This window comes from Equus caballus, chromosome 5, assembly GCF_041296265.1.
Source record: "Equus caballus isolate H_3958 breed thoroughbred chromosome 5, TB-T2T, whole genome shotgun sequence".
NCBI classification, from domain to species: Eukaryota; Metazoa; Chordata; class Mammalia; order Perissodactyla; family Equidae; genus Equus; species Equus caballus.
In genome coordinates, this window is record NC_091688.1 from 564,643 (window position 1) to 576,604 (window position 11,962).

At 45.6% G+C, this 11,962-nt stretch overlaps 1 protein-coding gene across 1 annotated transcript; it reads left to right on the forward strand.

The window, feature by feature from the left end:
- Window positions 1–1,066: 1,066 nt before the first annotated feature.
- SNRPE (small nuclear ribonucleoprotein polypeptide E) lies at window positions 1,067–6,310 on the forward strand. The gene is made up of 5 exons (NM_001433576.1): window positions 1,067–1,183; window positions 1,494–1,520; window positions 2,576–2,638; window positions 3,700–3,778; window positions 6,095–6,310. The coding sequence occupies exons 1-5, from the start codon at window positions 1,130–1,132 to the stop codon at window positions 6,148–6,150; spliced, it is 279 nt and encodes a 92-aa protein (NP_001420505.1). The 5' UTR covers window positions 1,067–1,129; the 3' UTR covers window positions 6,151–6,310.
- The last annotated feature ends 5,652 nt before the right edge of the window (window positions 6,311–11,962 follow it).

Below are 11,962 nucleotides of genomic sequence, written 5' to 3' on the forward strand. Positions count from 1 at the left end.
AACAGCTGGGAAAATTTTACCTACTTCTAGCTCTACCAAATAAGAGAACATTATAAAGACACAGCGCTGTCCTCACAACAGCGCTACCCGCCCACGGACACAGATCAGCTAAACCCGCACACTTGGTCCACGATAAACGCGGATTTTAAACGAAATGGGGAAGAATGGGGTTTCTTTTTTGGAACGGTGATGGCAAACTGGGCGGCCATCTAGAAATCACAAAGTTGTATCAGTTCTAGGATATGCTGGCATAAATTCTGGATGGATCAAAGATTTAAATGTAAAACAGCAAAATCATTAAGGGAAAAAACCACCTGTCTTGTCCTGAGACGCACATTTGACCCATCAGCCAAGCGATCGGTTTCGGGGATCAATCCGCCAACGCTTCGGAACCCCGACTTCAGAGCCCGGCGGCAGCGCACGGCCGAGCGGGCCCCGGTCCTGGGCCGGCGCCGGGGAGGCCCGTGTGACCCCGAGCGCCCGCGCCCTCGCCCACGCCGGCTCCCGCCCCGGAGGCCCCGCCCGTCGGACCGCCCCCGCCCCAGCGCGCGCTCACGGGACACACGCCTTCCGGCCGGGCGGCCCGCCGCCGCCCCCCCGGCCCCCGGCCCCGCCCCCCCGGCCCCCCGCCCCCCGCCCCCGGCCCCCGGCCCACGGCCCCTCCGGCCCCGCGCCCCCGGCCCCGCCCCCGGCCCCCGCCCCCGCCCCCGCCCCACCGGCCCCGCTCCCGCCCCGGAGCGTGTGGGTGAGCGCCACAGCGCCGCCGTCCCCTGCGCTTCTAGGGAGACGGGCCCCTGGGAGCAGCAGCCGGCGCGCGTCCCCGACGGAGGGGCGCGCGGGGCCGGCCTCTCGCAGCCTCCCACCGCCGACTCGGAAACCCTGCCGCCGCCGACGCCGCCTCCAGGGGGCGCTGTCGGACCGGCCCACGTTCCAGAGCGCCATCCCCTCAGTCTGGCCTCCCCCGGATGCTGTGGAGCACCGAGAGAACCGGCCGCACGGCTAGAGAGGCGTCTCCCAGGAGCCTCCCAGGTCTCCGCGCGGCGACCAGACACTTCCCTTTCCGGCTTCTTATTCCGGAAGCAGCGCTGAGGCGGCGTGCGGGGTCGTGCGGCCTTTGTCCTCTTCCACCATGGCGTACCGCGGCCAGGGTCAGAAGGTGCAGAAGGTGATGGTGCAGCCAATCGTATCCTTCGCGGGGCGTGAGGGCTGGCGTCTCGGGCCGGCAGACGGGGCGAAGAGCGGACAGCAGGGGCGGGCCGCGGCCCCTCCCGTGAGCCCGGGGCGGGCGGCCGAGGCGGAGAAGGCGCGGGGGCGGGCGCGGGGCCCGGGGCGTGGGGCGACGGGCCGCGGGGCGTGCTGGGAGGCGGGCCCGCGGGGCGCGGGGCGCGGGGCGCGGGCGGGCGGGCGAGGGCCGGGCGCGGGCGCGGTGGGCGGGCCGGGCGCGCTTCAGCGGAGGCGGAGCTGTGCGTGTTTCCTCCTTAACCGTGGTGCAGAACCTCATCTTCAGATACTTGCAAAACGTAAGTAAGTCTGTTTGTTTGGTGATTCTTCTGTAAGTCAGGACTTAATTTCTTTGGCCGTTCGCGTCATCCTGTGTGATCACGGAGGTCTAGAGTTAAAAACAGGTGAAACTGGCGAGGGAGTGGGGTGTGAGGGGGCGGCTCTGACGTAGTGAGACGGCGTGTGGCCGGCCGCCTCCAGGCGTGCCGAGGGTTGTGTCGCCGTTTGCAAGGCCGAGATTACTGATTTCAAAAAGTAATTCTTGGCAGACGTGACAGTGGTATTGGGTATTGGTAGTGATTATGGCCAGGACGTTGGAAGCTTCCCCTCTATTTTCCCCTAGGATGAAACATCGCGAGAAAAGTCCAGTCAGCTTTAAACCACGTCATAAGGTGGTGTGTTTAGTACCTGGGGCAAAACTTAAAGACGGAAAAGACACTGAAAAAGAGAGGCGAGGGAGAGAGTCAGACCACTTAGGGGCAGCCCACTCCCCTTCGCGGATTTTAGCCCCTCGCGTGTCCCGTTGGCAGGGCAGAGTGTTTTTAAATTATCTTTGGAAGGATCGTAGCTGCTGTTGCTCTGACGAATTTTAGTGTGACGACACGATGGAAAAGCGGATTCATTGCAAGCCGCTGTAATTTGTAATCACCAGTTGAGGGTCTCTCCCTTGACTGTTAGATGTGAGGTGTGGAAAACCGAGAACCGGAGAAAGCTGCTCTGGAGCTGGGTTTTACTGCAGCGGCTGAGGAGGAAGCCCGGGTCGTTAGGAGTCTGCTGGGCGGCACTGCCCCCAGGTTCCGCTGTGCAGGGACTGAGGCTGGAAGCGGTGAGGAGAACGGTTACGCTGCAGGGTCACGGCAGGGTTAACAGCTCGGTCCGACACAGCCTGTGTCGAGTGGGACTGTTTCCTGGCAAGTAGTGGGTCTCAGTTTCCAGGTCTTAGATGAGTGTTAAAGGTTCACGCTCTTGCTATTTGTTTTCTAAAGTTTGTTTAGCAGCCGTATTTCTCTCGTGTTTGACCAAAGTGGTTAGATTTTGTTGACTTTTAACATTTGTATTTCTGTGGTTATTTCAGAGATCTCGGATTCAGGTGTGGCTTTATGAGCAAGTGAATATGCGGATAGAGGGCTGCATCATTGTGAGTACCCCGGGTGTCGTATCTCAGAGCAGTGTGTTCACAGAAAAACATTTCACGAAAAAGGCCAGCCAGAGCAATGTATGAAAAGTCAGAGACCCAACCCAAGGAAGGTTGTTGAGGGCCCGCTGTCTTCTCTCGTTGTTCTACTTGATAGGGATTGGGTAACTCAAAAAGGAGAGGGAAAATTATTTTAAAAAGTTAGTTAAGTAACAGCATTAGTATTTGAAGGAGGAGGCAAAAGAAATACAATTAGGGGCTGAGGGTAAGAATTAAGAGTGTTAGTTCTGGGTTATGTGATAGCTGAGTAGAGTGGGTGGGGTTAGTTAAGACTTCCAGGATAGCAGAATATCCTCAATGTTTTAAAAGGAGATAAAATGTGGCTGAAAATACTATGTTCAGACACTTTGGTATTCCCCTCAGACTTGTGGATTCCATCAGTAATCTCCCCTTCCCTGATTACTAGTTGGAAAACAAGCCTGGTGGTTAGTGGTGGTGGTGTTTTGTGGGGAACATGGGAAGAGCAGTGGCAGATGTTAATTCACATATGTACACACCTGTTTGACATTGAGCAGGTAGTAAAAGGTAGAGAGAATGGCTCTTTGGCAGAGCTAATGAAATCTTAGTCCAGAAGGATCCAGAAGTAACTTGGAGTAAATTCTCCCTTTCTTTGTTATTTAAAAAGAGGCTTATGGGGCCAGCCCGGTGGTATACAGGTTAGGTTCATGTGCTGTGCTTTGGCAGCCTGGGGTTCACAGGTTCAGATCTGGGGTGTGGAGTTACACACCACTTGTCAAAGCCGTGCTGTGGCATCATCCCACGTACAAAATAGAGGAAGATTGGCAACAGATGTTAGCTCAGGGCCAGTCTTTCTCATCAGAAGAAAAGGCTTAGGGTGGGAGGTGGTGCTCAGCTGAATATAGTGGAAAGGGGTGCAAAAGATCAGTGGAAGGGTGAATTTCTGAAGTTGGTGGGTACTTCTATACCTAGATAGGTGTATTCGTTTAGAATGGTTTGGACGTGATCTTACTTGAAGGTGACAGGCAACTGGCTTATTTTTCTAGGGTTTTGATGAGTATATGAACCTCGTATTAGACGATGCGGAAGAGATTCATTCTAAAACAAAGTCAAGAAAACAACTGGGTAAGAATATAGACGCCTTCTGGAATTGTAGAAATGTGTGTTCAGCTGTGGAATTGAATGACCTGCAGCTCAGTTCGTGTTTACGTTTGGTTTGCATTGAGAAGCTGTTATTGGGGGAGTAGTACACACTTGCAGTCCTGCTCTGCTGCTTATTCCTTCCCGCACCCTGTTTCTGTTCCTGTCCCTCCACTCAGGTCTTAGCAAGTCACCAAAGACTAGCGCTGTTAAACCCAGTGGTCAGTACGAGTCCTTATTTTGTTGCATTCTAAACAGCATTTGGCACTGTTGGCTGCTCCCTCCTTGAAACGCTTTGTTCCCTTGGCACTGTGGTACTACACTCAGGTTTTCACTTTCCACCTCTAGTTCCTCCTTTTCAGCCTTGTGTGTTCAGTCTTGGGGCCCAGCCATTCACTGTTTGAGTTGCTCAAGGCTTGGTTCTAGGCCCTTCTGTCACTCAGTGTTATTTTCTAAGGCATTCAAACTACACCTTCAATTGCTATCTGCATTTTGACTCCCAAATTTTTGTCTGTAGCCCTAGACCTCTCTCAGCCTATTCAGCATTTCTACTGGAATGTCCCACAGGCTTCTCGATGTGAGAAGACCAGAAGTCAGACTCAGTTCCCACCCCTCATACTAGAGCCATTTCAGTGTCCCTGCCGTGGTGAGTGGCACCAGCTTCCATTCAGTTTACTCATTGATTTCTCTGCAGCCTCCTCATCCCCCTCCAATTTGCTCTGTGGCCTGCAATCATCTTTTAAAAACAGCTGCCTCACCTTGTCATCCCTCTGCCTGAAATCCTTTCATGGCTTCCTGCGCTCGTAGGATAAGAAGATCTTTAATGTGTTCTGCAGGCTCCTTCTTGATCTGGCCTTATCTCCCTCTGCTCTGTTTTGTGTGACTCTGCTTTATTATCTGAGCTTTATCCTCACTTCTTTCAGTTCTTTGAATCTGCCACCACCACATGCCCCACCACAGATCTCATAGATCTTTGTATATCCTGTTCTTGTGTCTTTAGGACTCAGATCAAATATCACTCTCTCCCTGGGTTTGGTTTGGTTTTGCTTGGGGTGGGGCTGGGGGAGGTAGGGTGTGCTGTGCTGAGTTTGTAGTAAAACATTCATTAGTGGGATTATTTTATTAATGTCTCTCCCACTGGACCAGATGCTCCATAAGTGCATGAGTCCTGTCTTTTTGGCTCCCTGATGTGCTCAGTGCCTTGAGAACTCAGTGCCTGCCATGTAGTAGAAACTCAAAAATAGTTGAATGATTAACGCAGTTTCTTAACCTAGTTAAGAAAAGTTAAGGAAAAATCCTAAAGACAACAGGTCTTTAGGATTCATGGCTTCATCAAGACAAACTAAATCATTTCTCTGAAAATCCCGTTAATTTGATGTGTTTAAGCATTTTGTCTTCACTTGTGTAATGCCTCAGTTCACAGCTCACTAGTACTTTGATCAGTGGTAAGTTTCAGGTATCTCTGTTTTCCCAGACTCTTGAGGATTCTTTTGAGCCTATACTAAATATATCAAAAGTAGATTCTGAGAGGTGGTATGATGTTTTGCTATGCTTCTTCCTGCTTAGACTATTTTTGTGAAAGCCTAGATTTTCCACGTTTAAACATGTTTTGCTGGAAGGGTAAGCTAGCCTTATTGACATCATATTATTTATAAATTATTTGCAAAGTGTTGAATTCCCAGGGTAATATCCATCCTGTAGAATAGATAGATATTACCTGTTGTAGAAGCCTAGGAAAGTGAAACAATTTCATCACTATTGGGGTTGATTAGCATTTCTCAAACTGTCGTACTATAAACACCAGTGTTCCTGCAGATGTTTATAGATATTTCTCAGGAAAAAAGTATTCTCTGCTCAGGTAAGTTTGGGAAATGTTGAGTAAAACTTTAACAGGTTTGTTTATTTTAGGATGAAGTCTTTAATATACTAAGAGCTCTAAGAATGGGGTTATGGTGTACAGCATTTCCTAAACTTGACAGACAACTCATTTCCCAGCTTCTGCAAACTCAGCATTGAGAAATGTTGAGGTAGACCTATTCAGTTGACTTAGTCTACAGAAACCGTACTTTTTATAAAATAACATTTTTCTACCTTCTTTAGGTTATTGTTGGCAAAGTACATGTGCTCTAGTATGCACAGCCTTTCAGTGTATAGATGTTGGAAAATGTTCACGTACTTTTCGTAAGGGAGAAAGCATTTTCAAAATTGCTCAAGAATGATGAGAAATTCTGAAGCTAAAAGGTGGTTTTACACTTGTCTGAGTGGCTATTAATAGCTTTTTAAAAAAATTTTGTGTTGCAGGTCGGATCATGCTAAAAGGAGATAATATTACTCTACTCCAGAGTGTCTCCAACTAGAAATGCTCGATGAAGTGAGCCATTGTTGAGAAGGCAATGCAGTTTGTTTTTAGTGTTCTCTGTTGGAGTGTAGCTGTAAAACAGTTTTGCATATTGTTTTGATTACCCTTATGTATTACCAGATGACAATAAATGCTTTGGGATTGTTTTTATTAAAAAATCTACATTGTTTTCTTTCTGTCAGTGATAGAGACCTTTTACACAATGGCACCGTTAGCTGTTGGTATTTATTTTAAAATTTTCTGAAGGGTGGCTATTACCCTGGGCGTTTGCTTTTCACAGAGCCTGGATCGGTAGACTTTTAAGGCAAAGGGCTTGTGTGCCTGACAAGCCAGCTTCTGCTACTGGACGATGGAGAAGGGGAGGGTTCACGAAATAAGCAGAGGTTGTGGCGCTGATGTGTCTTCACTGTCAGTTCCAGTTCTTGACCTGGAGCACCAGCGTTTCCAACCACAGAAGGTTGGGAACATAATAGCTTCACTATTTGCTTAGCACTCTCATAGAAGGCTCTGTATGAGGTCTTTGTGAATTCTTTTATCACTAAGGTCAGAATGGGAGAAGTATTTGGGTATAGGCAAAGGATGAAGTGCCTTAAAAGTACATTAAAATTAAAAATGAGCTCTGTTAAGAGTTAACAAGAGGGAGACTGAGATTGGTAACCTGAAAAGACCACAAACAGTACTGGTAAGTTGTTAGGCTGAAAAGTGTGTTAATTGGAGAAATACCTGTCTGTTAATCTTATCTCTAAGGATTTTGGTTTCTCCCCCCCAGTAATTGCTTTTTTCCTCATTGAATAATGTGGACAAATCTCTCCTACCCCAATAACTCAGGGTGGTTCTGGTTAGAATTTTGTTAAATGGTTAGTAAACATCTGTTAGATAGGCACAAAGTTGAATAAATACAGTGAATCAGACTGGCAAACAAATGGCTTCAATACCATGTGCAAAGTGCTCTTTAAATTGGATCTTGAAAGGTAAATAAGCCCTACCTGAAATTCTGGTGATGGGCAGTATTAGTGAGGGTGGGTGAGGAAGGACCAGGAAGTCCAGTTTCTGCTTTTCCAGGTGCCTGTCAGGGAGCTATAGAACTTTTCTTTGAACTGAGTGAAAGAAACCCTTTATGAGAAGTAGGTGAGTGTAAAAATCAGTCCAGCTTAGAACTTGGCATTGTAGCCTTCCTCTCCTATTTGAACTAGCGCCTTTTTGGTCATATTTTCAAATAAGGGGCTGCTTTAGCTCTTTTAACATATTTGAGTTTGAAAGTCATTGAACCTGCGACAGCATGCAAAGAAAGCATTGGGCAGCAGAGGGAGTTGCAGCCCTGAGACTGCTTCAGCCTTTCTGGTGAAAAGGTTTTTCAGAGCAGAGCAAAGACCTCCCTACAGCTTTCTTGGCACCAAAATAGCTGGGAAGAAGGATAAAAGCTGGAGCGGTATAATCCCTGAGAAAACCTGCTGGTTGCTTTTTCCATTTCCCCGTGTGGCCTTCTGACCGGGCTGCCCTCTAAGCAAGGCTGTGCCTGCTGTGGCTTATTCTGAATGGATCAAGACACGGAAGGTTCTATTTTTGACAGCAAACGAGGATAGTGAGAAATAAGGTACAGGGAACATTTACAGTTGAGCTCTCTATTTAGAAATCACTGCTTTCCTGCTCTGCTGGATCCTGTGCTGTTTGCTTTTTAAATGGTGCTTTTCCGCGATCTCTAGATACATTCTTCCACCTGGAATTTGTGTTACTGGAGGCATTGCTCTCTGCTTCATTAAGGTTTTTAAAGCACGGTGCTGGGAAGCTGCTCTTATTGTCAGCCCTGGCTATGTGAGCAGTTATTTTTCTGGAATGGCTGCTGATTTCCGAGAGGGTCTTGCTAACCACCCACTAACTCTCTTAACACTTCAAGGGGGAGAAGGAGGAGAATCAGGCTCTGAAACAGTAGATGCTGATACAGCCCTGGTGTTCTGTTAGTAGTAGGTAGGGAGAAAGAAGATAGGAATAGTTTGAAAACCCTAGGATTTTGTGGGCGTGGGCACCAGCTATTGTCATTGTTTCGCATTTGTCACAGTTTCAGCATTGGAGAGTGGATCTCTAATTTGGATCAAGGTGTTATTGGCCAGGCAGTATCATGGGAAGTTCCTCGGGGCCTGATATGCAGCATCTCATGTTAACTGGATGACACGGGAGCTTTTCTTTAATTAGTTGTTCCTTTTAGAACTAATCATAGCAACCCACTCATGGTGTGCTTTTGTGAGGAGATGCTTGGTAAAACTTAAGGTGGCGTGAGAACTTAAGTCTATTAGTACCGAGAGTTTAATTTTAACTTAAAAGTTTTATCCAATGGAAGTTTTTAAAATTAAAAGGTGTTACTTAGTACATGTTTATGATCAAAATACAAGCAGTACAGAAAGATACAAAGTAGAAAAGTCCATCCTTTGCCCATCAGTATTCTCCATGATAACCACTGTTAAGAGTTAGGTTCTTACCCTTCAAAACTCTTTACAAATACGTGTAGTATGGTTTGTTTCTCATTTTGAGATTTTTACCTTTTTTTTTTGGTGAGGAAGATTGTTGCTGAACTAACATCTGTGCCAGTTTTCCTCTCTTTTATATGGGACATCACCACAACGTGGCTTGATGAGCAGGGTGTAGGTCTGTGGCCAGGATCCAAACCAGTGAACCCTGGGCTGCTCAAGTGGAGCACATGAACTTAGCACTACACCACTGGGCCAGCCCCAATATACTTTTAGTTCTTTAAAAAATTTTTTTCATTTTTATTTTTAGTTTTGGTAAAAATACACGTAACATTTCCTGTCTTAATCGTTTTGAAGTGTATAGCTCAGTAGCATTATGCATATTCAGATTGTTGTGTAACCAATCTAGAACTGCGAAACTGAAACTGTCCATTAAGCAGGAACTTCCCATCCCTCTTTCCCTCTTTCCCCCCAGCCCCTGGCACCCGCTGTTCTGCTCTCCGTTTCTCTGAGTGTGACTGCTCCAGGGACTTCATGTGGACTCGTGCAGTATTTGTCTTTTTGTCACTGGCTTATTTCACTTGGCACAATGTCCTCAAGGTTCATCCATGTTGCAGAATGTGTCAGAATTTCCTTCCTTTTTAAGGCTGAGTAATATTTTGTTGTATGTATGTATATACCATATTTTGTTTGTACATTCACCTGTCAGTAGACATTTGGGTTGCTTCCACCTTTTGGCTATTGTGAGTAATGCTGCTCTGAACATTGGTGTGCAAATATCTCTGAGGCTCTGCTTTCAACTCTTTTGAGTATAGACCCAGAAGGTTTTTTGAAGAACCATCATACTGTTTTTCCACAGTGGCTGCACCATTTTACATTCTTACCAACTGTGCACGAGGGTTTCAATTTCTCCACATCTTTGGCAAAACTTATTTTCTATTTTTGATAGCAGCCGTCCTCGTGGTTGTGAAGTGATATCATTGTGGTTTTGATTTGCATTTCCATAATGGTTTGTGGTGTTGGGCATCTTTTTATGTTTATTGATCATTTGTATATCTTTGGGGAAATGTCTATTCAAGTCTTTTGCCCAGTTTTAAACAGGTTATTTTTTGTTGTTGAATTGAAGGAGTTCTTTACATATTCTAGATATTAACCCCTTATCACATACATGCAAATATTTTCTCCCATTCTGTGAGTTGCCTTTTTACTCTGTTGATTGTGCTTTTGATACATGGAAAAAATTTTTTTTTTTAAGATTCTGTTTTTCCTCCTCCTCCTCAAATTCCCCCGGTACGTAGTTGTATATTTTTAGTTGTGGGTCCTTCTAGTTGTGGCATGTGGGATGCCGCCTCACCGTGGCTTGATGAGCGGGGCCAGGTCTGCGCCCAGGATTCGAACTGGCGAAACCCTGGGCTGCTGAAGCAGAGCGCACGAACTTAACCACTTGGCCACGGGGCTGGCCCTGATACATGGAAATTTTTAATTTTGATGTAATCCAGTTTATCTATTTTTGCTTCTGTTGCCTCTGCTTTTGGTGTCATAGGTATTTTTACTTATTTATGCACATATATTCTGAAGCTTGACTCTTATCAACCAAACTTGGATATATTTTATGTTAACTGTGATGTATTTCATTGTATGAGTCTCTCAATTTAACTAATCACTCCCTATTAGTGGATATTTTAGGCTGTTTTTAATTTTTGGCTGTTAAAAGTTTTTTGTAATGAACATCTTTATACCTGTTTTTGTCCACTTAAATGTTTCTGTAAATGTTAAATGGATGAATTCTTAAAAGTGGAATTGCTAGATCAATGGATATGCACATTAAAAATAAATTCTGTAGATACTTCTAAATTCCCTTCCAAAGTACATATGAGAAAATTGTTTTCCTCATAGCAGCCAACCATCAGGTAGCAGTTTGAATGGAACTCACAGGCTTATTGTGAGGCTACTGTGAAATAACTGCCATTATCCTAAGGATGCCAGAATAGAAAAATGGAAAAATATAGGTCTTTGATGACTTTTGAGCCACTGAATTAATCAATTCTGGAACTTCCTACCACCAAACTTGTTACATGAGAGAATAAATTTCCTGCTTGGGTTTTCTGTTACAACTACAGCATTGTAACTGAGAACAATGTCAGTATAGGGCCGCCTGTCTTCAGTCCTCTTAAGCTTGGAAGGGGATCAGTTGGTCAGTGAAGAATTGTTAAATGCCCTGGTTGAGAAAGTTGGCAGTTGAAGTGATGATCTGGGCTGTGTAAGGGAATACAAATGAAATGATGTGACTGATTTTATTCAATACAGCAGTAAACTCTATGTCCTTCCCTAGTTAAGAAAATAGTTCCTGGGAAAGATGATCTTGAATCATCATTCCGTGTGCATAGAAATTGCTGCCTCTGGAGTATTAACAGATTAGTCTTGTCCCCAGGGCCATCCTGAGTTAGAGATGTTTTGCTGGGCTGAGAAATTACAGAGGGGACCAGGGAAAGTAACCAAATGAATGTTTTCCTGATGGACTTTGCTGCTAAACTGGAAGTAAGGTGGACGGTGGGAGTAGAGTGGGGAAGGGAGTATTTTCCCCAGAAAAGCAGCTGCCTTTAGATCCTGTCCTTGACAAGGGACTCAGTTTGGGAAGATGTTTCTTATTTTTCACTCATGTCAGCTTCTATTGGATGTTAATATATGCTAGACATGGGGGAGAATTTAAAATGTGGTCCTTGTCTTTGGAGATTTGGGGGAGCAGTGAGGTAGAGAGAGGAAGATGACCTTGGGAATCCATATACTTGGTTTTAAATCCCAACTTTAGAACTACCCAAACCTCTCAACCTCAGTTTCAGAGGGTTATTGGGATAATTTAATGAGATGGTTATTAAAGTACCTTTTCAGGCCTTGGGAATGCTGAAGAAGTATTATTTGTCTAGTTCCAAATGAGGATACTTTGTAGTTTAAGAGATTTGTCTAGGAACATGTGTGGGGAAGGGTAAACTCATTCCACATAGAGCAAGACATTACAATTTTGCAAATCCATTTCGTTTTGGGGGGCTTTTTTGTGTTTTTTTTTTTTTTGTCTGAGGAAGATTGTCCTTGAGCTAACATCTGTGCCAGTCTTCCTCTTTTTGTATGTGGGACACCACCACAGTGAGGCTTGATGAGCGGTGTGTAGGTCTGCGTCCAGGATCCGAACCTGTGAACCCAGGGCTGCTGAAGCAGAGTGTGCAAACGTAACTGCTACACTACCAGGCCAGCCCCTGTTTTTTGTTTTTGGTTTTTTGGTTTTTTGGGGGTTTTTTTACTGCTCTCCAGAATATTTATTAACTTGTATAAAGGCTGTTGATTTTTTTTTCT

What these genes read in the sequence shown, in the direction of transcription:
- SNRPE (NM_001433576.1), top strand. Translation starts at nt 1,130, where the DNA reads ATGGCGTACCGCGGCCAGGGTCAGAAGGTGCAGAAGGTGATGGTGCAG. An exon ending in TCTTCAGATACTTGCAAAAC is followed by an intron (nt 1,521 to 2,575) that starts GTAAGTAAGTCT and finishes TGGTTATTTCAG; the next exon opens with AGATCTCGGATTCAGGTGTG. An exon ending in AAAGTCAAGAAAACAACTGG is followed by an intron (nt 3,779 to 6,094) that starts GTAAGAATATAG and finishes TTTGTGTTGCAG; the next exon opens with GTCGGATCATGCTAAAAGGA.